Source organism: Loxodonta africana, chromosome 13 (genome assembly GCF_030014295.1).
Source record: "Loxodonta africana isolate mLoxAfr1 chromosome 13, mLoxAfr1.hap2, whole genome shotgun sequence".
NCBI lineage: Eukaryota > Metazoa > Chordata > Mammalia > Proboscidea > Elephantidae > Loxodonta > Loxodonta africana.
The window spans coordinates 59,918,731-59,945,021 of NC_087354.1; the positions used below are offsets into that span (position 1 = coordinate 59,918,731).

The 26,291-nt window shown below is 40.3% G+C and overlaps 1 protein-coding gene across 1 annotated transcript in view; it reads left to right on the forward strand.

Moving 5' to 3' along the window:
• Positions 1 to 544: 544 nt before the first annotated feature.
• Positions 545 to 26,291, forward strand: part of PRTG (protogenin) — a 128,679-nt gene continuing 102,932 nt past the window's right edge. The window contains exons 1-2 of the mRNA XM_064267524.1: positions 545 to 650; positions 2,567 to 2,869. Coding sequence (XP_064123594.1) covers positions 545 to 650; positions 2,567 to 2,869 — 409 coding nt within the window. The remainder of the gene's footprint in view (positions 651 to 2,566; positions 2,870 to 26,291) is intronic.

Consider the following 26,291-nt stretch of genomic DNA (forward strand, 5'->3'; position numbering starts at 1 on the left):
GCCCCTGGAGGGGGAACGTCAACCTTCCCTCCAGCGGCCGCCGCGTGCGAGCGCAGGGGGCTGGGCAGGGCCCCGGGGGAGTCTCCGGCCCTTTCTCGTCTCTCAGCGCCCCCCCGCCGTCCCCGTCCCCCATCCTGAAACAGCAGGCGGGAGAGGGGCCCCGGGGGTGGACCTGCCCTGGAGCGGGCGCGGGCAGGGGCGGGGACGCGGCCGGAGCCCCTCGGCCGGAGCCTGACCCCCAGGTGCATTGTCCGCCGGATGCGCCCTCCCCAGTCCCCGGCCCGCGTCTCCCTCCGCCGGCCGCGCCGACCTCGCGTCCCCAGACCCGGGGCCAGATGTAGAAAGTAGTCCCCGGGCGGCCGGCGAGCTGTCCAGTCGGCGCCCCCGCCCCGCGCTCACTCCGCCCCCGGCCGGACCCTCGGCCCCCGCCTCCGCCGCCGTGTCCGTGCGCCCGCCTCGCCGCCACGCCGGTGCCCGAGCGCCAACCGGAGCGCAGGCCGAGGCGGGGGCGGCGGCCGGGGGCATGCCCGTGCAGCCCCGCTGAATGGCGCCTTCTCCGCGACCCGGCGCCCGCCTGCGGCCGCCCGGGATGCTGCGCCGCGCGCTCCCGGCCCTGCTGCTGCTGCTGCTGCTGCTCGGCGCCGTTCCAGGTGGGCGCCCCTTCCCCGTCTCCGGCGGCCGCTGGCCTGGGCGCGCGGTGGGGTGGGCACGGCGACCGCCCAGGCCTGGCCGGAGCCGGGGAGCCGGGGCTGCGGGGCTGGCGGCCGCTGTCCACCTCGCGCCATTGTCCCCGCTCGGCCGTCCCCGCCTCCAGCCCGGGCTCGCGGCCGCACGTGGCTTTATTTATACGGTTTCTTGGTGCGGCCTCGCCGCGGTACCCCGTGGCTGCCACAGCGCCGGGGTCCCATGTCGTAGGGCGGGGAGGGGATGGGTGGACTCAGCGCCCAGGTCAGCACCTCGAGCGCCCCTGGTCTCCCGGATCCGGGTCGAGCGAGAAGGAGATAGAGGCGTGGAATTGGAAAGCCAAGAGGGTCGGAAGTTACGGAGATGGAGGGGTGGAAGTTAGGGGCGAAGCGTACCCCTGAAGCGAGGGGGAAAAGGGAGGGAAGGAGTCTAAATAGGACTCAGCCCCCGCAGCCAGGCACTTTGGGGCAGGGCCTAAGGTGTGTACAGCTCCGGAGGTTGCTGCAAGCTCCAGGTTAGCCTTGGGCAAACTCAGATGAACTAATTTTTCTCTTTTGCGTCCCTGTCGGTTTCCTCAAAGAGACGAAAGTGTGAAGTGGGGGGAGGAGGAGAGGGAGAAGTTCAGGGAAAGGGTTATTTTATTGATTTACAGGTTACGAACGCCGGGCTTCCCTTTTCTGGAGGAGTTAGTTTTCTGGTAGCCTGAGAAAAGGATCAAAGTCAGATGTGGCTCGGGAACACAATGGGCGCCTTCCGGAGTGGTCGGCAGCGCGGGGCTGTTAGGGCCGCCCGCATCGCCCAGGGCAAACATCAGGGGAAGGAAGCCTGGGCGTGGGAGCGTGACTGCGGTGCAGGCTTTCCGAGGACCTGCGAGGTTGAGAAACAGCAGTCAGTTCCGGGGATTTGTAGTCACGGATTCAGAACCGTCAGGAGGAACCGCAGGCTCTCACGCGGCCCCAGTCAGCATGCACAACTTAGGCGCGTCTCCGCGCTAAATGCAGTCGATGACCCGGGATGCATATCTTGGCCGGGGCCCGGGAGCGACGTGTGTCTTAGGATAATAAAGTTTGCCTCTGCTCTGAGGAAAATGTGTGTTGGTTGGTTAAGCAGCCTCCTGTCCCTGTTAGACAGTAAGGACCAGTTAGTCACACGTTTTTCCAACAGTTGGTAGTTCTAAAAAAATTGAAATAAAGTTTCCTAATCCGATCACCCACTGGGTAGAAGCAGCAAGAGTTACCAACTTTTCAGAGTCTATTGTTTGTCTTTTAAATACCTAGCTTGCTCTGCAGAAATTAAGTAAATGGATTTCTTTCAAGGAGAGAAGACTGGGCCCTTGCTGTGAAGGGGCAGATGTAAAAGTAAAAACTTGTAAATTGCCACAAAAGATAAAGGTATTTTCCAAAAGAGTAGGTGCCAAGGGTTCCAACAACACTTCAAGGGACGAGGAAATAAACTTGCTTGTTCACAGAGTTGGAGTTTTGCTAATGATTTCTTGTAAAATTAGACTTTTATGACTTAACTCTGTTCAAGATCTTTTTGACAAGCTTGTAAAAGTGGCAAACAGCTTGTGCTCGTGAGTTTTCCTGATGATTTTAGAAGTCTAGCAAGGAACTTGAGAACAGAATCCTTACAGGGAATAGAGATTTTTGAAATCTTCTCTAAGCGTTTAGCATCGATGTTCTAAAAGGTGGTTGATTTCTCAGCTTGGTTGGAAAGGTTTGCTGAAACTTAGATTGGTTTATTAGGAATTTGAGAAATAAATTGAGATGGCTTGTTAAACTTTGTCTCCGTATCCACTGAACACTGTTTCATAATTGTGTGTTGTGTTAAGAAATGACCTTATGTCTATAATTCTGGATTTATCTCTCCTCTTTTTCTACAGGAGTGTGGTGCTTTAACGAACTGTTTTTTATAAAAGAGCCACAGGATGTAACTGTCACAAGAAAGGACCCGGCTGTTTTAGATTGCCAGGCCCATGGAGATGTTCCTATTAAGGTCACATGGTTGAAAAATGGAGCAAAACTGTCTGAAAGTAAATGGATCCAGGTCCTGTCTAATGGCTCCTTATACATCAGTGAGGTGGAAGGCAAGCGAGGAGAGCAGTCTGATGAAGGATTTTATCAGTGTTTGGCAGTGAACAAATACGGAGCCATTCTTAGTCAGAAAGCTCATCTTACCTTATCAAGTAAGTGTTTAAGTTCTTGATAAACGATATTTTTGATTGCTGCATTTTGATGATTTCTTGACTCATTAAAATAATAACAATAAAAATCACATTAAGAATTTTACTGGCGATACAGAGAAATCCAAGAAAAATTTGTGTGTAAAAATTCAAATGAGTGGTTGAGAACAGAAGTTCGGGTTAGAATGTCAAGTAAGATAAAACCTCTAGTGGTGGCTTTATGTGAATTTCCAGTGTTTCACACTGTGAGGAGAGTTGGGGGTAGAAGTTTGTCTAACACAACAAAAGTTGTTTTTAAATCTCATCTTTTGGAAATAGTAATTAAATGAAAAGTCACCAGCAAATCGTTCTGCTTTGGAGGTGACCCTCGAGTGTTCAATCTGCCTTGTAGTCTAAGCTTCATTTCTCTGACTGGCTTTAGATCACCCATGTTGCTTTTTAATTGTGAGAGGGCATTGGTCAGTAACTCTCAAGCCTTTGAAGTATTTCTTGCCCTTTCCTGGTGGGAGGGAAAGAGATTAAGGCCATTTCCATATCATGCCTAATGGACTTAAACCAGATCTGCTCTCTTTTTTCCAATTGTCGTAAAGTTTGCTGTCTTATGATTTCCTTTGTATTAACAGCCCTATCAGATCAACCATTTGTCCAAGGGATCCATTGCCTGGTGGTTGGCTTGGTAACTGTTTCATGTAAAGATGCCCTGAAACAGGTAGAGGACTCTTTGCACTGTGGCTTTCCAGCTCTTCAAGATTACAATACACAGTTTAAATCTTAAAAAATAAAAACAAGTACACCACACCTTAAAAACAGTTTTATAGGCATCCTGCGTACATGGGAGCCCTGTGGCACTGCCCAAAAGGTTGGTGGTTCCAATCCACCAGCTGTTCCTTAGAAACTCTATGGGGAAGTTCTGCTCTGTCCTATAGGGACGCTAAGAGTTGAAGTCTACTCAGCGGCAACGAGTTTGTTTGGGTTTCCAGCTACGTGATTTTGTTAATCCACACAAGATAGATTTTGCACCATACCTACGTATTGATCACTTACAAGGCAAACAATAGGAAGAGGAAGTTCTTGAGATAAAGGCACAATCTTTAGGAAAAATCTTCAAGGTCTACACAGTTGACATTTAGGAAGCTATTGGCAGGAGTTTCCTAGAAGACTCTAAATATTGTAAAACTCTATGACCATATTTTTATCCACACTCATATTAGTAACTTGTTTCATTTGTGCGCTAATGATTAATTGTGGAAAATACAAGGATTTTTTTATATTGAAATATATCAGAAAATTAGAGAAGTTTCTAATTCTAGACTCCCCCCAAAAAGAATAGCATAAACCTAAGAGAATTTCTAATAAACATTTATTTTTGCTGTGATCCTTGGCTAATAATGTGTGTATATATTTACATATAAAACAAAAAACAAAAACAAAAACAAACAAACCCAGTGCCGTTGAGTCGATTCCGACTCATAGCAACCCTGTAGGACAGAGTGGAACTGCCCCATAGAGTTTCCAAGGGGCGCCTGGCAGATTCGAACTGCTGACCCTTTGGTTAGCAGCTGTAGCACTTAACCACTACGCCACCAAGGTTTCCATTTATATATGTGTATGTGAATAAAAAAAAATAAAAAATAAATAAATTTTTTTATGTGAATATATATGTATAGGTTGAATAATGACTTTTCTGTACAGTACAGTTTTCAGGATAGTGTGCTTTTTATGCTTATGTTCCGTTCTGTTAATTTTTGCCTAATGTAACATCGTTTGATAGAGTTGTAATTTTTCTACCTTTTTTGGTTTGTGGAATCTTGTGTTTTCATACCCAGGAACTACCATTTGTATACCTGGGGGGTGGGGTGGGGTGGGAGGAGAGGAGTGGTTAGGCCTTGAAAAGATGAAGCATTTGTCATGATCACACTTTATGTCCAGGACCTCCAGAGAAGCCTGACAAAATTCTAGGACTCCCACACACACTTGAAAACACCCAGAGCTTTCTGACTTCAGAAATAAAGTCTAAACAGGGTGTGATGGGTGAGAAACCAGTGTCAGTATTGGCTTTTGTTTTGTTTCAGTAGCTTTAGCTTTTTGCACCTTTATAAAGTTATTATTAACAATAATTCTCTGGCTGTTAATCATCTTGAGGGCTGTTGAGTTGAAGCAGTTTTCTTATGTATTAAAAACGTGCCAGTGAAACTGTATACATAGTTGCTTATATGGAACAGCTCTGATCAGTTAATTAGGGACCATAATCTTCTTATGCACATTTCATTGAACACTGAGGGGGTATTTTAGTAGGAAATTGCATTCAGTATTATGGATTTAAAGTAAGAAACTCATAGTGGGTTTAGATGTTTCTTTAGAGACGTGAGTTTCTTGGAGGTTCTGAATTCACAAAAATTAGTTCCGATGTCTCAGAAGCAGTGTCAGGTGATATAGGTCAAATGGCTTTATCCTGTGTCCAGGGTGAAGGTGTTATACATATTAAACAGAACAGGCAGTAAATGGACATTCTGGTTTTTAAAGTTAGTTCTTTCCTAGTTATTGGCAGTAGCAGGGTGCAGGTATGTTTTTTATTTTCGATGTCAAAGCTTTTGTCAGCAAGCATATCTTTTGGCTCAGAAGTGTGGTGGCACAGCACCCGGAACCCTAAAACTTTCATCTGTGCAGGCTTTAGGTTTTTAACACACAGGCCATCTAAACTTAGGAACTAGAAGCTGAAAGTTGCACTCTAGGCAAGAATTCCATTATTCATGTGTAAATTAGGAATTCACAGGGTTAAAAGGTTAGAAACCGGCCAGGATGAGGTTTACCCTTGTGATAAAGAGCAGATGACCCTCATTCATTGACCAGAGCTTTCATGTAGCTCTTCTGCAAAGTTAGTTATTGCCGTGAATTGTTCTTGAGGAATGCAGAAATTCAAATGTGAACAGGCCTTGCCTTAAGTGTCACTGTGGAGCCTTATCTCCCGAGCACATCAGAGCGGGCTGCAGGGACAAGGCTCTCCCCAAAGGCCTGAAGGCTTTACTTTCCTGTTGTTCATCCAAGCACAAAAGAATTCGTCTAACTTAGTTTTTCTAAGGCATCCCATCTTTAAAGGAAAGTATAGGGTTAAAGTAATATTTAGCTTTTAATAAAGCCAATCCATTTTGTCGATAGTGGCTTTATATTTTCCTGTAATTAGCACAGAAAGGGGAGTATGTGGGAGGCCCCTTTTCTAGTTGAATGTGAGAACAGAAAGATTAAACTGTGGCCTATAAATTTCAGTATTTTTAAATTTTGGCAAACTGAGTTTTCAGTTTCATTGGTCCTAAGTCTTCATCATATAAATAATTAAAGGTCTTAGTAGTAAGAAATTATCTCTAGCCATCTTGACATTTCTTGTGTTCTTAGTGTTGAAATAAGTAAGATGAATTTTATAGGAAAGCATTAGTGTGGTAAGATGGTCTCATATTTCAACAAGTTTAAATTAAGATAAGAGACTTTTGAGAGAAGTGAAGGAGGAGGCGGACTGTGCTCTGTGATGTGTAAAAGACCAGCTGTAAGCTAGTGAGTGAACAGGAAGCTGGTTGTTTATTTCCTTTCCATAAAAGGTGGACATTGAAGTCTTAGGATAGAGGGAAAGGGAACATAAAGCTGACTTATATTTCTTAGGCTTTTCAGGACTGTTTACTTGGGTGAAAACGAATTTTGTAAGTGAGGATTTGTAGCTGGAAGAACATAAGAATTCTTGTAGCTTTATGATGGATCTTTTTCAAGTCTTTGATGTTAATTTTGGCATTGGTAAAGTAGTTTAGGGGCACGTGTCTATAACCTTAAGTAAAAAAAAAAACAAAAAAACCTTACGTAGGAGTAGTCATTTCCTTTAAAAAGACACAGGTTGCCTTCCATGAATAAAGTGTTTATCACTTCAGTATAAATTTAGATGGAATTTGAGGGTTTTTTGTGGGATTAATGAAAAACTGTCCTGTGGGTGGTTTCTGTCTTAAAGAATAATGATAAATTATAGTCCAAAGTGGATCTTGAAATGTGAAGTTAAAATACATTGAAGACATTTTAAAAGGTCATTTTTTTAAAAAAAAAAGAGGGGGGGTGGTGCTTTGAAAAGAGAAGTGGTACACTGAAAAGAAAAAGATAAGGACTGTGAGACTATTAGCCTAGATTTTGATTTTTACTAATGATCTTGGACCCAAGATGAACAAAATGTTGCTGCATTGTCACTGGCTTGTTGAGATGTGTAGACACTATGAAGGACAGAGTCTCTTACCTGTGTACATGTTCACTTCACATCAGACCTTGACTTGTGTGCTAGCAGTTACCTGCCTGCCCTAACCCAAGTGCTAACACTCAAGTAAACGTTGTTTGGTTTATGTAAAAATAAGGCGGAGCTGAGATACAGAGAGAGACCTATCTGCAAGCCTGGTAGGGTTCAGTTGATGCTTTCTGGGATCTAAGAGAAATCACCTTTCAAAAGAGGGTGTGTGGTTGAAAAGCACTTAAAATTGACCATCTTAAAATTGTCTAAGTCAAGGTAGTAAAAGCAGCACACATAGTTCTACAGGATTATTTTAAAATGACACTGGTTCTCAAAAGTCTTGTCTACTTACAAGGTTGATCGAGTGCTGATAATCTCCAAATAATGGAACCAGTTTTTCCCACTCTGCAGTTGATTAATGAATATCATTTCTCATCTTTAGAAACCTGTAACACTATCCCACTGTTTTTCAGAGTTGTTGGATTTTAAATTTTTAACGACGTAGGATCCACAAAGTAGGAGTAGAAGTGTAATTTCCTTTAAGATGTATATAAATACGTTTGTTTATTTTACTTCTGTCCAGCTTTTTACTGGAATTTTGAAAGAGCATTTGGCATGGCCCCTTTTGTCAGCTATCTCTGATTATTCTAAAGAATGGGTCTCACTTTGAGTAGTTGTTTGCCCAGGGATTTGTTGTCATTACTCCTGAATGTTAACAGCTGGGCCTATTGATGAAGCCTGGAGCAATTTAAAAGAATAGCAAAAAACAAATCTTTTAAGTCATGTTTTAGGTTAAAGTGGTATTTCAATTGATAAATAACATGCATTTGAGGTTACTTTTTTTTAAAAAACCATGATATTCTTGACCACACTTTTGAATGAAGACTTATCTCTCCGGGGTTACTCAATTAGGATTGATTACTTTTAGCTTTTAAACTGTAATTAGTATTTACATGAAAAATAATCAGTGATGTTGAGTCCTGTGTTTTGTTGAGGATCTTACTTGAATTCTAAAAACATGTATGATTATTGGAATGTCTTAAAAGAAATTCTAAACGTCACACCCCAAGCTGAGTTTTTATTGTCAGTTGAGAATATTGTAATATTTTTGAGGGTTTAGCGTCCACACTCTTTATAAAGTACAGTTTTGTACTTATCATTTAAATCTTGGTAATTAAGAGAGGAAGAGGAAGATATAGTTGCAACCATTGAAGCAGTGTTAGAAGTTGCCCTAACATGATTCTCTACCCGGGGTGAGCCGACAGTAAACAGTTGACCCTGGTGGTATACAAAAAAAGTAAAAATGTGCCAGATTACCCTCAGCAGCTGTAATTCTGGAGCCAGGTAAACTGCTGTAGGGATATGTACCACAGAGGATGAAGGAGTCTCCTCACAGAGGTATCTGACACTAATCTGACAAATACTTTCCTGACTTTTACATTCCTTGTGGTTTTTTTTTTTTTTTTGAAACCTTTGGTTCTCAGAAATTGCTTTTGATGAGCCCCTAAGAGCCAAATTCTTGTAGAGTGAGCAGAAGGCATGAATTACAAATGTTTGTTTTCTCTGTTTCTGGAGAGTTTGCCCTTTCCTCCTGTCTATATTTTTATGTATGTATGGTTTAAAGTCAGGAAAGGTGTGCGTCAGGGTTGTATCCTTTCACTATACCTATTCAGTCTGTATGCTGAGCAAATAATCCAAGAAGCTGGACTATATGAAGAAGAATGGGGCATCAGGATTGGAGGAAGACTCATTAACAACCTGCGTTATGCAGACGACACAACCTTGCTTGCTGAAAATGAAGAGGACTTGAAGCACTTACTAATGAAGGTCAAAGACACACAGCCTTCAGTATGGATTGCACCTCAACATAAAGAAAACAAAAATCCTCACAACTGGACCAATGAGCAACATCATGATAAAGGGAGAAAAGATTGAAGTTGTCAAGGATTTCATTTTCCTTGGAACCATAATCAACAGTGATGGAAGCAGCAGTCAAGAAATCAAAAGACGCATTGCACTGGGTAAATCTGCTGCAGAGGACCTCTTTAAAGTGTTGAAGAGCGAAGATGTCACCTTAAAGACTAAGGTGCGCCTGACCCAAGCCATGGTATTTTCAATCGCATTGTATGCATGTGAAAACTGGACAATGAATAAGGAAGGCCGAAGAAGAATTGACGCCTTTGAATTGTGGTGTAGGCGAAGAATATTGAATATACCATAGACTGCCAAAAGAATGAACAAATCTGTCTTGGAAGAAGTACAACCGGAGTGCTCCTAAGAAGCAAGGATGGTGAGATGGCGTCTTACATACTTTGGACATGTTGTCAGGAGGGATTAGTCCCTGGAGAAGGACATCATGCTTGGCAGAGTACAGGGTCAATGGAAAAGAGGAAGACCCTCAACGAAGTGGATTGACACAGTGGCTGCGGCAATGAGCTCAAGCATAACAACGATTATAAGGATGGCTCAGGATTGGGCAATGTTTCGTTCTGTCGTGCATAGGGTCGCTATGAGTCGGAACCGACTCAACAGCATCTAACAACAACGACAATGGCTTTAGCATTTGTAGCGGCTGGATATTCAAATGACTGCTGTAGAATGCAAACGTTTGTTATTCATGGTCCAGTTTCAAACTTGTGTCCTCACTGGGCTTAGTCCTTTGGGCCTATGGAAAGGACATTTTCTTTCTAAAATTTACTGTATGAAACTACAGTGAATTCCTGTTTGTCTACAATAGTGCGACCATTTTTTAAAACAATGCTGTTTTATGTACTTTCTATAAATCATATTCTTTTAGAATATTCCTCCAAATGGCCTTCTTTATTGGTTCGTAGTCTTCTAGTACTACTCAGAGTGGGATTTACTCAAGTGTCCTATCTTGCTGTCTCTCAACATTTACCAAAAAAAAAAAAAAAGATATTTCTAGGTATAGATTCTTACCCTTGGCATAATTGACATTTTGGGCCAGGTAATCTTCGTTGTCGTGGCTGTTCTGTGCATCGTAGGATGTTTAGCAGCATCCCTGGCCTCCCACCTGCCAGATGCCAAGAGCACTTCCTCCCAGTCGTGACAACCAAAAAAATGCCTCCTGGGAGGAAAAGTTACCCCAGGTTGGAAACCACTGATGTTTCTGAAAGTCGTAGAAAACTTATTTCTAAAATGTGCTATTTTAACTGTTTCTTATGCTTGATGGTTTACTCTTCTTGGCATTGGCAGTTCTCAGTTTACTGGTGGAAGAACTATTTAGTGTTTTTCAGTATTGTGAAGGAAGCTTGATTTTAAAAATGCATTGGGTTGTTAATCTCTAAGTTGGAATAATGGTGTTTCTTCATCCCTTTTGCACACATGTGCATACACACACACACAACATTGAAAAACTGTAATTAAGAGCCTACCCTTCTGTAGGACCATTAATTTTAATATTTTAGATCTTTCCTGGGGATATCTAGTCAGAGTAAAAGCAGATTGTATTTATCCCTGTTTACTAAGTGCCTTTTATTTTCCTGGAGCCCTAGTAGTGCAGTGGTTAGAGAGCCATGGCTGCTAACCAAAAGGTCGGTGGTTTGAATCCACCAGGCGCACCTTGGAAAACTCTATGGGGCAGTACTTCTCTGTCATGTAGGGTTGTTGTGAGTCACAATTGACTCCGTGGCAACGGGTTTGGCTTTTTTTTTTTTTTTTTCCCTTAGTGTGATAGACAGCATTGTTGGAAAGATAGGAGAGATTTCCACGTGTGGTAAATGTTGGAGAAAATGTTTTGTGGTGCTCTGCAAGGAGAGGCAAGACTGTATGTGATTAACAGCCCACAGGATGGTGTTTGGTGGGTGGTAGTTGGTTAGTTAGGTGAATGGTTAACAGAAATCTTTTCAGCCAATTTAACAGTACCATCGCTTTTGTTTTGGGCAGAAGCAATTTGACTCTCTACAGATAATGATGTAAAGATGGTAACATCTTTAGAGGGCACCAGGGTGAGTGAAGTAAGGTAGAAATAATTAAACACTATCATATGCTAGGGTCCCCAGGAAGTGCAAATGGTTTGAGCTCAACTACAAACCTAAAGGCTTGGAGATCAGCTTCTGTAAAGATTTCAGCCAAGAGAACCCTATGGAGTAGACGTAGTCTGTAACACATGGGGTCGCCATGAGTTGGAATCAAATCAATGGCAACGGGTTTTTTTTTTTTATAAGTAGAATTTTTAACCAGTGCAAGAAAATTGTAGGCAACATTCTGAGTGGTTACTATTAGAATACGTTTTAGTCTGCTTAGTAGTAGGCAGGGATTTCACAGCGTGCATCTTTCCCAAGGTATCAGTTTTTGAGTGTCCTCAGTTAGTTACCTATGCTAGTAAAGGTTCTGACTGTTGCTCCGTGTAGCTGGCCATCTGTAGAGGCCAGCAGCCACTCATGGCTAAAGTGGCAAAGTGAGGTGGATAAAGGAGGAAGCTGAGTCCTCTGATTGTGGCTCTAATGCTGAAAAAGCCTGGCTGAAAATTTCGCGCCCCGTATTCGACTCCAAAAACTGGAACAAATCATCAGTTAGTCCAGAATCAAGAGAGGAGAAGCCACCTTTTCCTTGTCTTAGGGAAAATTCTGATACAAGAAATAGCATTTATGTCAAAATAGATTTTTAATGTTCTTGACATAATTTCTTTATGAAAGTGGTGAGTTCCAATTTCTAGTAAATATTCTTAGTGCTGTTGTAGTTTTTGTTGTCGAGAGACACGGTGGAAAAGTGGGAAGCATGACAAAAAGGCAGGAAAGCCAAGCATTAGTGCCTTCTCCATTGTTGATAAGTTACATGACTTTAGACAAATCACTTAGTTATTCCGATCCTTAGTTGTCTTATCTGTAAAAATGGGTAGCTCGGAAAAAGCGGGGGAGAGTGGATGTTGGGCAGACATTGTCATTTTTGTAGTCTTGCTATTGTAATTTTAAATAAGTGGTCAATAAAGTGATTTGTAAAAATAAGACTGAGTCCAGTCACCTTTAAGTTGTTGAGAAAAATTGAAATAACTTGGCTTTTATTTAACTTGCTGCTTTCAAAGAATTCATACACTTGTCATGAACCTTAGGGGGGATCTACTTTTGGATGAAGGGCAGTCTAAAATCATTACTGATAATTTGGACTAGTACCTTTCTTTTTAAGAATCTAGAAAAATGTTAGTTTGTCTCGGTTGGGACAATTCAGAAGAATTCTGCTTTGAAACAGTGTAAAGATGGTATAACTTTGTAAATATGTGTCTGTCCTGCTAATAATTAAAAGTTTATTGTTTATTGACTCAAACCCAACCCAACCCAGCCCAAGCCCCTGGCATGGAGTCTCTTCTGACTCATAGTGACCCTGTAGGACAGGGTAGAGCTGCCTCATAGGGTTTCCAAGGCTGAAAATCTTAGTGGAAGCAGACTGCCACATCTTTCTTCCGTGGAGCAGCTGATGGGTTTCAGCTGCAGACCTTTTGGTTAGCAGACAAGCGCTTAACCACTGTGCCACCATGGTCCACTTTATTGACTCAGTAATTTAAAAAATATAGCTCTGATTTTATTTTAAGAGAGTTATGCTTATGCATTACTATTTTAATAGAAATATAATGCCCCGCAGAATCCTATTAAGAATGATAAGGTGTATTCCCTCCGCCCCACAGCTTTCAAACTGAATTAGCTTGATTCCTGCTGATTGGATTTAAAGAAACCCAGATTAAAATATTGACCTTGAAGTGGATACATAATAGGAAAAAAATGCTTTGATGTTGGTATTGCCCTTTAAGTGCTTTTTTTTTTTAAAGGAAGATCACAGCTTTTAAATGTGTTTACTGTTTTCTCAATAAAAAAAATTCATTTTTAATGTTCAAGAGAAGCGATGTTTTTGCTGAGTTATTAATCCTTTCAATGTAGTTTTAATTGAGGTGCCAACTTTAGTGAAGCAGTGAGGTTGCCAGAAGGGTTATTAAAAGTCATCCTGGTGGTACAGTATGATTTCTCTGAAGACGGTGAGGGTTCTTACCAAGATGATTGGCCACATTGTTAGGAATCTGTCGTCATTAATACATGAAAGAAAGTATACAGATGGAAGAAGCCTTGTGAAATTTAAGCATGGTTTTCATTGATTTGGAAGTCTAACATGTGTGGACTTGGAAGCTCTGGTTTTTAGGGAAGAAATTTTACTGCCTAGGAGATGGTACGCTGAGAAATTATAAGTGATCCACAACTGGTCAGGAGAGATGTGACCAGTTTCTGGTTGTTGTTGTGTGTCATGGAGTCAGTTCTGACTCATAGCAACCCCATGTGCCAGAGTAGAACTGTTCCATAGGGTTTTCTAGACTGTAATTTTTATGGGAGCAGATTGCCAGGTCTTTTTCCGGAGGAACGGCTGGGTGGGTTTGAGCTGCCAACCTTTTGGTTAGCAACCGAGCTCTTAACTGTTTATACCACTAGGGCTCCTTGGCCAGCTTCTTAACATACTAGAATTGACTCTGCCATTTTTTAACAGGACAGGAAGAAACACAATCAGTTTTGCCTAGTTTAACTTTCAGAAGGGGATGGTGTTTGAGAAAATAAAAGTAATAAAAGAGACAAAACACACTTCATTATTTTTGCTAATCTCCAAACATTTATTAACATTTCTGGCAATGAACATTTTGAGTAAAGAACTTTAGGATCCCTTAAAACTTACCCTGTAAAAAAAACCCAGTGCCGTCGAGGGAACAAAACAACCAGATCTGGGACCAGAGCTCAGATTTTTCTGATTCTAGTCATGAGTTTACAATGCTTACATAAAAATTCTCCTGTGTATTGTGTGGAAATGTGTCTTTATGTATTCAGATGTATATTATCAAATCCAGACTATAGAAAAGAATATGGTAACTGAAATGACACTGAAATTGAAGGGTTACCTAAATTTCTTAATATTTTTAAAAATTTATGATTTCACCTTTTCATTGTGCAGCTCGCCCTTTAGCGCTGTGCTGGTATAAGGCTTAGCTTCATTGATTTAGTAAACAGGTGATTTTTAAGTAAATGGCTGTTTTCTGTTTCTGTCTGTTGCCCTGGGACTTCCTCTCTTGTTACATCCTCCATGCTGGGAGTCTGCTCCAGTTGTTTTAGAAGCTCGGCATTTGTTGATACATCTGACCAAGGGGGAGCTTCATCTAAAGCCATGATTTTCAGTCTTTGAGGAACCACCAGTGGAGTGGAGGCTCTTGTAGGCAGAAGGTTGAGTTTTAAACGAATGGATGAGGACATGTCACAGTTATTATCTCATGGAAAGAGTGGCATAAAGATAGCCTGTGGCCAGCATGGAAGTATTATTTTAATAATAGTTTTATTAAGATACAATTCATGTACCACAAAGTTAACCTTTTAAAGTGTACAATTTAGTGGGTTTTGTGCATCTACTGCCAGTACTAGCTCCAGAACGTTTTCACCACCTGAAATGAAAAACCTCCATACCCGTCAGCAGTCACTCCTCATGCTCCTCTCCCTGCCCCTGGCAACTGCTAACCTACCTTCTGTCTCTGTGGATTTGCCTGTTGAAGGCATTTCATATAAGTGGGATCATACAATAACATGCAGTCTTCTGTGTCAGCTGCTTTTACTTAGCATAATGTTTTCCAGGTTCTTCCATATTGTAGCATGTATTGGAAACCATGGTGGCATAGCAGTTAAAAGCTACAGCTGCTAACCAAAAAACGTCGGCAGTTTGAATCCACTAGGCGCTCCTTGGAAACCCTATGGGGCAGTTCTACTCTGGCCTATAGGATCGCTGTGAGATGGAATTGACTCGATGGTAATGGGTTTGGTTTTTTTTGGATTAGAACTTTGTTCCTTTTTATGGGCAAATAATATTCCATTGTGTGAATGTACTACATTTTTACTTATTCATTCATTAGGTGATGGGCATTTGGTTTGTTTCTACTTTATGGCTATTATAAATCTACTATGAGCATTCCTATACAAGTATTGTATAGATGTATAGTTTCATTTCACTTGGTTATATTCCCTTTTTAATAAATTTTTGTTGAGATAAAATTCACATACCACAAAATTCACCATTTTAACCATTGTGGTTTTTAGTATATTCACAGCATTGTGCAACTATCGTAACTATCTAATTCCAGAAAATTTCCATAACCCCAAAGAGAAATTTTGTACCCTTGATTCTCCCCTCTACTGTTGTTGTTAACTACTGTTGAACTGGCTCCAACTCATGGTGACCCCACGTACAACAGAATGAAATGTTGCCTGGTCCTGGGCCATCTTCATGATCGTTGGTATGCTCGAATCCATTGTTGCCACCGTGTGTATTTTACATGTGCCTTCCAACCTGGAGGACTCATCTTCCAGCACTATATCAGACAATATGCTGTTGTGATCCACAAAGTTTTCATGGATGGATTTTTGAAGTAGATCACCGGGCCTTTCTTTTTAGACTGTTTTAGTCTGAAAACTCTGCCATGGGTGACCCTGTTGGTATTTGAAACACCAGTAGCATAGCTTCCACATTATAACAACACATAAGCCACCACAGTGGGTCAAACTGACGGGTGGATGGTGGTCCCCTCCCCTAGCCCATGTTAACCACTAATCTACTTTCTGCCTCTCTGGATTTGCCTATTCTGTGCATTTCATAGAGCAGCCCTGGTGGCACAGTGGTTAACCCTCGGCTGCTAACCAAAAGGTCCACAGTTTTAACCCACCAGCTGTTCCACAGGAGGAAGATGTGGCAGTCTGCTTCCATATGTATAGCCTTGGGAGCCTTATGAGGCAGTTCTACTCTGTTCCGTAGGACTGCTGTGAGGTGGAATTGACTGGATGACAATGAGTTTGGTTTGGTGGTTGGAACATTTCATAAAAATTGAATCGTGTAGACTTTTGTTTCTGACTTCTTTCACATTAGCATAATATTTTCAAGATTCATCCAGTATGTAGCAGGTATCAACACTTCATTCCTTATTTATGGCCAAATAATATTCCACTGTAAGGGTATACCACGTTTTGTTTATCCATTCATTAGTTGATGAGCATGTGGGTTCTTTCTACCTTTTGGCTATTATTGAAAAATGCTGCTGTGAACATTCAGGTACAAGATTTTGTGTGAAAACCTGCTTTCACTTCTCTTGAGTTTATGGCTGGAATAACATCGATGGATCATATAGTAACTCCACGTTTAACTTTTTGAGGAGCCAACTGTTTTCCATGGTGGCTGTTCCATTTTACGTTCTCAGCAGCAACATAGGAGGGTTCCAATTTCTCCTCATCCTCACGAACACTTATTATTTTCCTTTTTTCTTCTAAATTATGACCGTCATAGTAAATGTGAAGTGGTTTCTCATTGTGGTTTTGACTTGTATTTCTCTTTTGACTAATGATGTTGAGCCTCTGTTTGTGTCCTTGTTGTCCATTTGTATATCTTCTTTTGAGAAATAGCTGTTCAGATCATTTGCCTCTTTTTTCATTGGTATATGTGGAATACATCTTTGGTATTGGAGAGTAAATTTCAAGGAAATGATGGTGTCCAGAAACAGCTGGAGATGTAGACAGGGTCCACTCAAGGAAGATTCATACACCATGTGCTGTGTTGAGGAACCTGGAATCTCATCTGTGAGTGATGAGGAGCTGCAGGGGATTGGCTTAACACATTTGTGTTTTTGATAGATCCTGTTTCGGTCTGAGGGGAACAGAAGTGAGAATACAAAGCTAGAGGCAGGATGGAGCCTGGAATAGCAGCCCGGTGAAAGCTCGTAAGGGCCTGGATGCTGCTCAGGGAGTTGTAGGTGGAATTAGGATTAAAAGCTGGCAGATTTGAACTGCTGACCTGTTGGTTAGTAGCCGTAGCACTTAACCACTTCTCCACCAGGGTTTCTAGAAATTGTCAGGAAGGAAGGTTGAAACCAAGACAGCCGATATCACAGAAGCCTAGGGAGAAAAAAGAAGTCATAGAGTATATGAAACAGCCTTAGTTGCAGTGGAGTTACAGTAAGATAAGACTTGAAAAATACCCATTTACTAGCAATTAAGTAGACCATTAAAGTCTTAGAGAAAGTGTTCACCTCTAGTGAAAATAGGCACAGTTTTTTTTGATACCAAATTTTGCCTAAAACTTTACAGTGGGATAATCTCTTAGTGTTTTAATATCATCGCCCAATAATGCTATTTTCAAATTTGAAATAATGCTGCTGTGCTATGAATTAGCAAAATATCTTTTAAGTTCTCCTGAAACGTTTATAAATGTCATTGTTAGAAGCTTTAGTTACTTAACCAGTATAAATGGTTAAATTACTGTTGTGTTTAATCTGAAATAACTGTTACTCATACACAGTTCTGCCTCAGGGAATATGCTCTTTAAAAATAACATTGAGTATATGAAACCATTAAGAGGCATTCATCCTTTGTTCATTAACATTTTCTGGGCTATCTATTAAACTCATGCTTTCTCAAGATAAACACTTCCAAAGTTTTAGCCTATCAGGCCTTCAACCTGAGAAGGAAAACTTGATTAAAAAAAGCAAGCAGACTCCCCTGTTCTTTGTTTTATCGTCTAAGATCACACTTTGCAAATATGATGTGGTAAACCAAATGTCACCATTTCTCATTGATCTGTGTTTGAAATACTTCAGTGAAATCAATTAGGACGAGGAAAACAATTATATCTCCTACCAACTGTTTCTAGCAATCCAGTCATTCAATCTTAATAAGCAACTAAGTGGTTTAAAAGTGTGTATATTTATAAAACCAGTTATTATATGTGTATGTGTGTGAAATCCTTTCTGAAAAGTAATTTTAAGTTTTAAAAGGTGTATCATTAAAAACATGCCACAGCCGTAACATTTGAGAAGGTAAAATGAAAATACTGCATTAAAAGCTTGCATGCTGTTTTCACATGGTGTTTTTCTTTTAAAGAAGAAAAAAAAAAAAAATTTTTAAATGCTGGATACTTTTCATGTAGTGAAAATTACAGCGATTTTTTAAAATATAAAACAGGGAAAACAACAGTTTCATCTTAACAAAACAGTGTAGGTATCAGTAACTAACAGAGGAACATTTGACTCTTCAGACATATTGTGTCCAACGACATAATCGCTCACCAGATTAAATGAAATTATTGATTTCTGCGTCCCTACTGACATACATTTATGAGCAGTTTCTTTGGCACCAGAACACAATGTCAAAGGTCATAACTTTCTTTGGAAGAATAAAAGCTTTCAGATGGCAAATCCCAGAAACCTTCACTGTGGCCTTTTGCTTTTTCTCTCTTACATAGAATTACTGGAGAGGCATGGTTGAAAAGAAACATCTCATAAATCAGCAGGAAAGAACCGTTTCTCTCTAACAATTCTTGAGCTTGTTGACCACCAGGATTCCACTGCAGGATAACATTGCGTTTCGCTCAGGTTTTGAGTAGTAGGAAGTGGCTCATTATAGTTTGCCTCCTGTGTCACCTGTTCTCTGTGAGACATCATATTTTAAGAAAAAGCATCCTCTTTGAAATAAGCTAGAATATTTCAGCTGGACTACATATATACATTCCCCTATTTTCCTTTAAAAGCCAGGCCTCCATGAACCAGGATGCAATAGTAAAGGCTTAGGGATCTGGAGGTTTCTATCACTGCAGCTTTATCATGTAACTGAAGCCTTCCGTCAGCGGGCTGGATTTTCCACTTTTCATCAAGGTGTTTTGGTGTCGTGTAGCTAAAGCCGGTTTTTACCACAGCTGCTACAGCTCTTGTGCCTGAGGGTATTACTAGACACGAATCTCATTTAAAGATGAAAAACCCTTAGTTTTTCAGCAGAGTTTTAAGATCTATCAAGAATTTATAAATATATTTATGTGTGTGTTTATTAATTTTTTTCTTATACATATTAATATGTTATATATATTCTGTAACATAACTTTACGCTGATGAACTCAACGATTGTAATCCTAAGAATTCTTCCTATCTTTAAAATGTATGTTTTGACGAAGTGATTATAACAAAAAAGGCAAGTGATTTTTGTTCGTTTGTTTGTTTCCAGATGGTCTGGTCATTAAAAAAAATGATAAAGCTAGATTATACCATGTTCTTGAAGGTGAATCCTCTCAGCCCTTGACTTGAAGATAATTTCCATAACGTAGAGATGTTGTAGTGTCCTGTTGAAATCCTCTTGATATTCCAAAACCTCTCCAAGGACTTGCTGCCTCTCACATAACTCAGGGCTAACGATTCATGTAGGCACGGGCTAGGGAGGTAAGGGGATAGTTCTGTAGTTGAAGAGGGACCGCCGTATCGTTTTTCAGCCCAGAGATTGTTAATCCTGAATAAAAGTCCAGTCTTGGTTAACAACAAACTAGGATATTGTGATCAATATAATAAAATGTCATTTGGAGAGTCAGTTGACTGTCAATCCAAATTGATTTATAAATTGGTGGCACATAATTTTTCAAGAAGAGTGCTGTACTCTGTCCGCATGATAGCTTTTGAATAGAATGGGGGAAAAAGCCATTAATTTGAACAAGTATAGGGCATAGCAATAGCAATACACTTATCCAATGATTTACTACACCACCTTCTCCAACTAGGGCCAGTTCAGAAAGAAATGAATTGTTCATCTGCAGATTTTATCACGAAAGCGACTTCCTAGGCTTTCATTTGGAGTTGGTGATAGACCAAACCAAGTTTGGCCCTAACCAATGGTAGTTATATTCCTTTTCTTTCACTACCTTTTTGACTTAAATTTTCACCCTTTTGGATCTTTAAACCATTGTTATTTTCCCTACAGTCCTCTGGTTTGGAGCCCCAATACTCAGGGGTTTTTTGGATCCTGTAATTCCAGGGAACCTGGATGTAGCAACCCCAAATCAAAGATACTTCTCTCTCTTAAGGAAAAAGGGCTTGTGAGCTTTCTGGTGCTTCTGCGAACACTGAAGCATCCTTTAGGGCTTGGAGTTGCCCTGGGGTCACTTTTACAAATGCTTCAGGTATGACGAGGCTCCCTGTCACCCGGGACTGCAGGCTCTTGCTTTAGGGGTAAGAGTTAGTGGTTTTCTTTTAAGAGAATTCCTAATAGTCTAATACCTCTATTTTGTAGAATTAATGAATCAATCAGATTAAAAATACAGTTGGTATTATCTAAAAAAAAGTGTTCTGATCATTGAAGGCAAGTGGAAAATATTGATTAGCCTGAAAACACAGACTTATTTTCTTAGAGTTTTGGGTGAGGGACTTGGTATAAACTAATTCATTAGGCAGATAACAGATATGAAAGCTTTGGCACTGAAGTCTGTAGGATAATATTTTGTTCCAGTGTGTAGCCTGTTATTTTAGTCTCAATTAAATATTATATACAGTATTAAAAGTTTCTTTTCAAGTAATATGAATATATCAAAACAGCTAATATCTTGCTAAATGTTTTGTGTTAGAGCATATGAAAACCACTTTATTATTGGTGAATAAAGAAGAAATAAAGTATTAGATTTCAAGAAAAATTACAGTGATTGTATTCAGTATATACTGTGAAAATAACTTGTCTGTACATTATAAATCTCTGCTCCTAAGAAGTTAACCCAAAAGCTAAACCCATTGCTGTTGGACCGATTCCGACTCACAGCGACCCTATAGGACAGAGTAGAACTGCCCCATAGGGTTTCAGAACTCTAAACTGGACTTTTCTCGAAATGGCCCTCTGTAGAGTCACCATTTGAATTCATTAAGCACAGAGATTAGGGATTGTTCTCTAATTTTGACTTTATCAATATAAAAAAAAGTATGTATTTATTTAAGAAACCACTGAACTTTGATGAATAAATGCCATGTTTTAGATAAAAAATATGTTTCACCTCTTAAAGCTATGTTGTGGTGTTTGTTTTTTAAGTGCAAGTAGTTAAGAGATTTAGACAGTCACATCTGGACTAGATCATGACGACTGAAACAATATATCAAGGTTTATTTGATGCAAGAAGGGAAAATAGTCTTTACTTAGAAGCATAGATTTACCTAAAGCGTTTTCTCCATTAAAAAAAAAAAAAAGGCCAGTCTTGTCAAAACAGTATAGAGAGTTCAGACTCTGGCATATTCTCTCTGCTCCAAGTATATAGCAGTGGTACGTAAAATATAAAAATAGAAAAACTAAAAAGGCATAGACTGACCCCAAAACACGATAAGCATTTTGGGGGATCAAATCAGAAGAGAAGCATTGAGAGGTAAGTGGCCTGAAGTTTTGGGTCTCGGCCCTACTTCTGGGTAGGGGAGAATTTTGAAATGATTTACAAAAAGCCTAAGCTGTGAAAAAAATTTTTTTATAATTTTTTTTTAAACTTCTGAATTTTAAAGGACAGTATAAGCCAGGAGTGAAAAGAGAAGGCACAAGCTGGAAGAAGATATGTGCAATTTTTAAATAACAAAGGATTAGTAAAAAAGAAAATGTGTATATGTAAAGAACTCCTACAAGTCAATAAGAGGCAAACGCCATAGTACAAAAGAATGTGAACAGGCAATTCACAGAAGAGAAAACCTGAACAGCCCATAAACATGAAACTACACTTCACTCACTTTGTAATCAGGGAAAGTAAAAAAAAAAAAAAAAGACTCTTGCATTCATCAGATTGGCGGAAATTAAAATCCTGATATTTCCAAGTTAGGGCAAAGAATGTGGAGCAAAGAGAACTCTTATACACCTACATTGATGTATACCAAATGTACAGAAATGCAAATGGGCAGTATTTTAGAGAGCAATTTGTTAATACCTGGAAAAAAACGAAAATTCGTATACCCCTTGACCCACCAATTATATGCAAGGAGACACTTTTAAGAATGTACTTGAAGCATCCCTTGTCATAATGAAAAGTTGGAAACAACATTCACGTCAGTCAATAGGAAAATGACTAATAAATTGTTCTGTTAAACGAACTAGTTAAAATGACGAACTGGAGTTCCATGCAGTTCCACACAAGGTGGATAAATGGAAAAAAAAAGTTGAGTATGAAAAAACAGTGATAGAACAGAGAATGTTATCATTTATATGTAGATTAAAATATATGTATTTTGTGTGTGTATATGTAAAATATATAGAACAGTATATATTTTGTTTGTGAACAGTATATTTTGTGAATACATAGAATATTTAGAAATAATGTAAGATATTCCTGAGAATAATAAGAAACACCAAATTTGAGATGGTGGTTACTTCTGGGGAGGGAAGGAAGACAGTCCAAACAGAGAGGCAGGCAAGAGGCTTTAACTAAATTAGAAAGCTGGATGAAAGGTACTTAAGTGTTTGTTATATTACTCACTCTTTTGTATGTTTGGAAGAGTTTGAATAAACAGTTTATGATGCATGGTTTAAAATGCATTTCCCTATTTTGTCAGCAAGAAAGTGTTTTATCAGTGTCCTTCTGAAATTATCTTACATTGCTGCTGATGTTCTAGTTTGCTTGGGTTACTTCACAGCCAATTTAAAATTTTTATCTTAACCGTCTTTTTACTATTTTGCTTACTTCCAAGTCTTGAAAATGACTTGAATTTGCATAAGGTTTAGCATGAAAGAGGATACTAATGAACTGAAATAACACCTGCCCTGGTATGTGTTGAAAAATTAAAGCCATGTCTGTGCTTGGTGCCAAATTGTTTTTAAGTTGATTCAGCATGGCCTTTGAGTTATCAATCAGATTGCCACATGGTTGATTCAATTTGAGAGGTAGGAGAATTATAATAACCAGATTATACACCATTATTTCAGTTGACTTAATGATCAAATTGGATGAACAATTAGGGATTGAATCTACTGCTTTTCAATTAGTTGTTATAATGCCTGAAGAAAGCAAATCCACCTGAGATTTGTGATTTGGGTTGAAACACATAGGCAAAGCTGCATTCTGGAAAACCTCTGCTGGCACAGAAAACGAGCCTCTCACTCGTCAGACTAAAGCTATTATTTGAGACAGGGGTCTTTGTGTGTCGTTGACCAATGGTCAGTGAACTCTGACCAAGCATTTCATTTCACCGTCTTCACTATAGTGTGGGTTGCTAGGGATTGATTCATTAACCCTCCAGAGTTCACGAATTTCTTATGTCAGACTTACCGTTGTAGAAAAAAGTAAAAAGGCTCTATGTGAGCTTACTCATTTTATTTAAAAGCTAGGATGCAGTTGTGTGATTTGAAGAGGTTATTTTGAAGCCTGGGAATACCTACATTGCTTCATTTTAATTTGACCCAATTCAAGTCCTATACCTAGAATCATTCACCCTTTTCTTAGCCATTTCAAATCACTTTGCTCTCTCCCGTCTCTGAGCCTCCATCTGTTAAACTTTTTACTCATTTACATCCTCATTCACTGAACAAATGTTGTTTTTGAATTCCAGTTAGGTACCAGGTACTCTTCTTTGGTCTTCTTTATTCATTGTCCAGCTTTCACATGTGTATGAAGCGATTGAAGTTACCATGGCTCGAGTCAGGTACACCTTAGTCCTCAAAGTGTCATCTTTGCTTTTTAACACTTTAAAGAAGTCTTTTGCAGCAGACTTGCTTGATGCAATACGCCGCTTGATTTCTTGACTGCTGCTTCCGTGGGCGTTGATGGTGGATTCAAGTAAAATGAAATCCTTAATACCTTCAATATTTTCTCCATTTATCAAGATATTGGACAGTAAGTAAGGAAGACTGAAGAAGAATTGATAACCTTTGAATTATGTGTTGGCGAAGAATATTGGCTATACCATGGACTGCCAGAAGAAGGAACAAATCTGCCTTGGAACAAGTATGGCCAGAATGCTCCTTAGAAGGGAGGATGGTGAGACTTCATCTCACATACTTTGGACATGTTATCAGGAGGGACTTGTCCCTGGAGAAGGACATCATACTTGGTAAAGTAGAGGATCAGCGAAAAAGAGGAAGACCGTCAGTGAGATGGACAGACACAGTTGCTGCAGCAGTGGGTACAAACAGAGCAATGATTGTGGGGATCACGCAGAACCAGACAATGTTTCATTCTGTTGTACATGGGGTCACTATGAGTCGGAACCTACTGGACAGCACCAAACAACAACGATAATCAGGTACTCTGCTAGATATTTAATTAGATATTTTGCTAGATATTTAACTAGATATTTTGGCTAGCACTAGGTATCTAAAACACAGTCCTTGCCTTCAAAAACTGAAAAATCAAGCTGAGGGCAGTTGAGTGCATCCTTAGCTATAATACATTACAGCATGTGTTAAAATATGATTTCGAAAATTATTTGGAAGTCTTTGCATTTTTACTTATAGAGGCATTAGGGAATTTTTTTGTTATTGTACTTTAGATGAGGGTTTACAGAACAAACTGGTTTCTCATCAAACAGTTAGTACACACATTGTTCTGTGACATTGGTTAACAACCCCACAACATGTCAACACTCTCCCTTCTCAACCCTGGGTTCCCTATTACCAGCTTTTCTGTTCCCTCCTGCCTTCCAGTCCCTGCCCCAGGGCTGATGTGCCCCCTTAGTCTCGTTTTGTTCCATGGGGCTGTTCAATCTTTGGCTGAAGGGTGAACTTCAGGAGTGACCTCATTACTGAGCTGAAAGGGTGTCCAGGGGCCATACTCTCAGGGTCTTTCCAGTCTCTGTCAGGCCAGCAAGCCTGGTCTTTCTTTTTGAGTTAGAATTTTTGTTACATTTTTCTCCAGCTCTGTCCAGGACCATCTATTGTGATCCCTGTCAGAACAGTGAGTGGTGGAAGCCAGGCACCACCTATTTGTGCTGGACTCCAGTCTGATGGAGGCCGTGGTAGTTGTGGTCCATTTGTCCTTTAGGCTAATCTTTTAGGGAAGTCTTCTGAAAGAAACTGGGCTTTGGTATGATTTCTCAAGGCAGATAAAGAGGGAAGAACATTCCAGGCGGAGGAAACAGTGTGGAAAATGGAGGCTTTGCTAGTGTGTCTGTCAGGGTGACATAAAGGAGAGAAAGAAGAGTGATGGGAATTAAAATTAGAAAAGTAGATGAGGACATTAGAATGCTGAGATGTTGAAATTTTTTAGTCATTGATCGCATTTATGTATATTAGGTAATTTTAGTGTGTATGGGGGGTATATAAAGAGGATTACAGGGTGAGAGACAAAAGAAAATCAGTTATGAAGCCTTTCCAATAGTCAGACCAGAAGTGAACATCTGAGTTGGGGAGGTAGCAATGAGAGCAGGAAAAAACTGCTATCAGTTAGCTTTCACCAAATAACAAACTACCCCTAAACGTGGTAGCTTAAAACTATAAGCGTATATTACTGCATGCAAGCCTGTGCATTGCAAGGATGGTCCTGACATAAGCCAGGCTGAGCTTATCTCAGCTGGGCTCACTTATGTCTGCAGTCAGCTGGCAGATCTGCTGGGGGAGGAGGGACACGACTAACTGGCTGCTGGGGTAATGGGAGAGATTAGACCACATGTATTTCATCATCCAGCAGAGTAGCCTACATTTGTTCCAGATAGTGACTGGAAGCATGCAAGTCTTCCTAAGGCCCTGGCCTGGAACTAGCATGCTGTTACTTCCAGTCCATTCTGCTGGTCAAAGCAAGTTGCAAGATCAAACAAGATTCAGGAGGTGGGGAGGAGCTGCAAAGGGCATGGATAAGGAGGAGTGAAGAATTTCAGCTACTTTTGCGGTCAATGTATTATAGATAGGAAGGATAAGAGAGGAAGTGTGGGAGCGAAGATTGGGTGATCTTTACCCTCGAAGATAACTTGAAGATGTATGGATTATGTTTTTGGATGGATGGTTATGCTATTGGAAACCCTGGTGGCATAGTGGTGAAATGCTACGGCTGCTAACCAAAAGGTCAGCAGTTTGAATCCGCCAGGCGCTCCTTGGAAACTCTATGGGGCAGTTCTACTCTGCCCTGTAGGGTCGCTATGAGTTGGAATTGACTCGACGGCAGTGGGTTTGGTTTTGGTTTTGGGTTATGCTATTAAGTTGGATAGAAAAGAACTACGCGAGTAAAAAGGCAGAAAGAAAAAGTTCTAGGTGGGGAGAGAGAGGAAGGGAAGGAAAGAATAAATGTAAATGAGAAAGGGAATGACTTTAATCCTATCATACCAAGACTGTGGTATCTTTGCAACATCCAGATGGAGACATTTAGATGTTTGTAGAAGTGGAGATTGGGCCTTCTAAGAGAAAGGAGCCCTGGTGGCTCAGTAGTTAAGCGCTTCGCTGCTAACCAAAAGGTCAGCGGTTT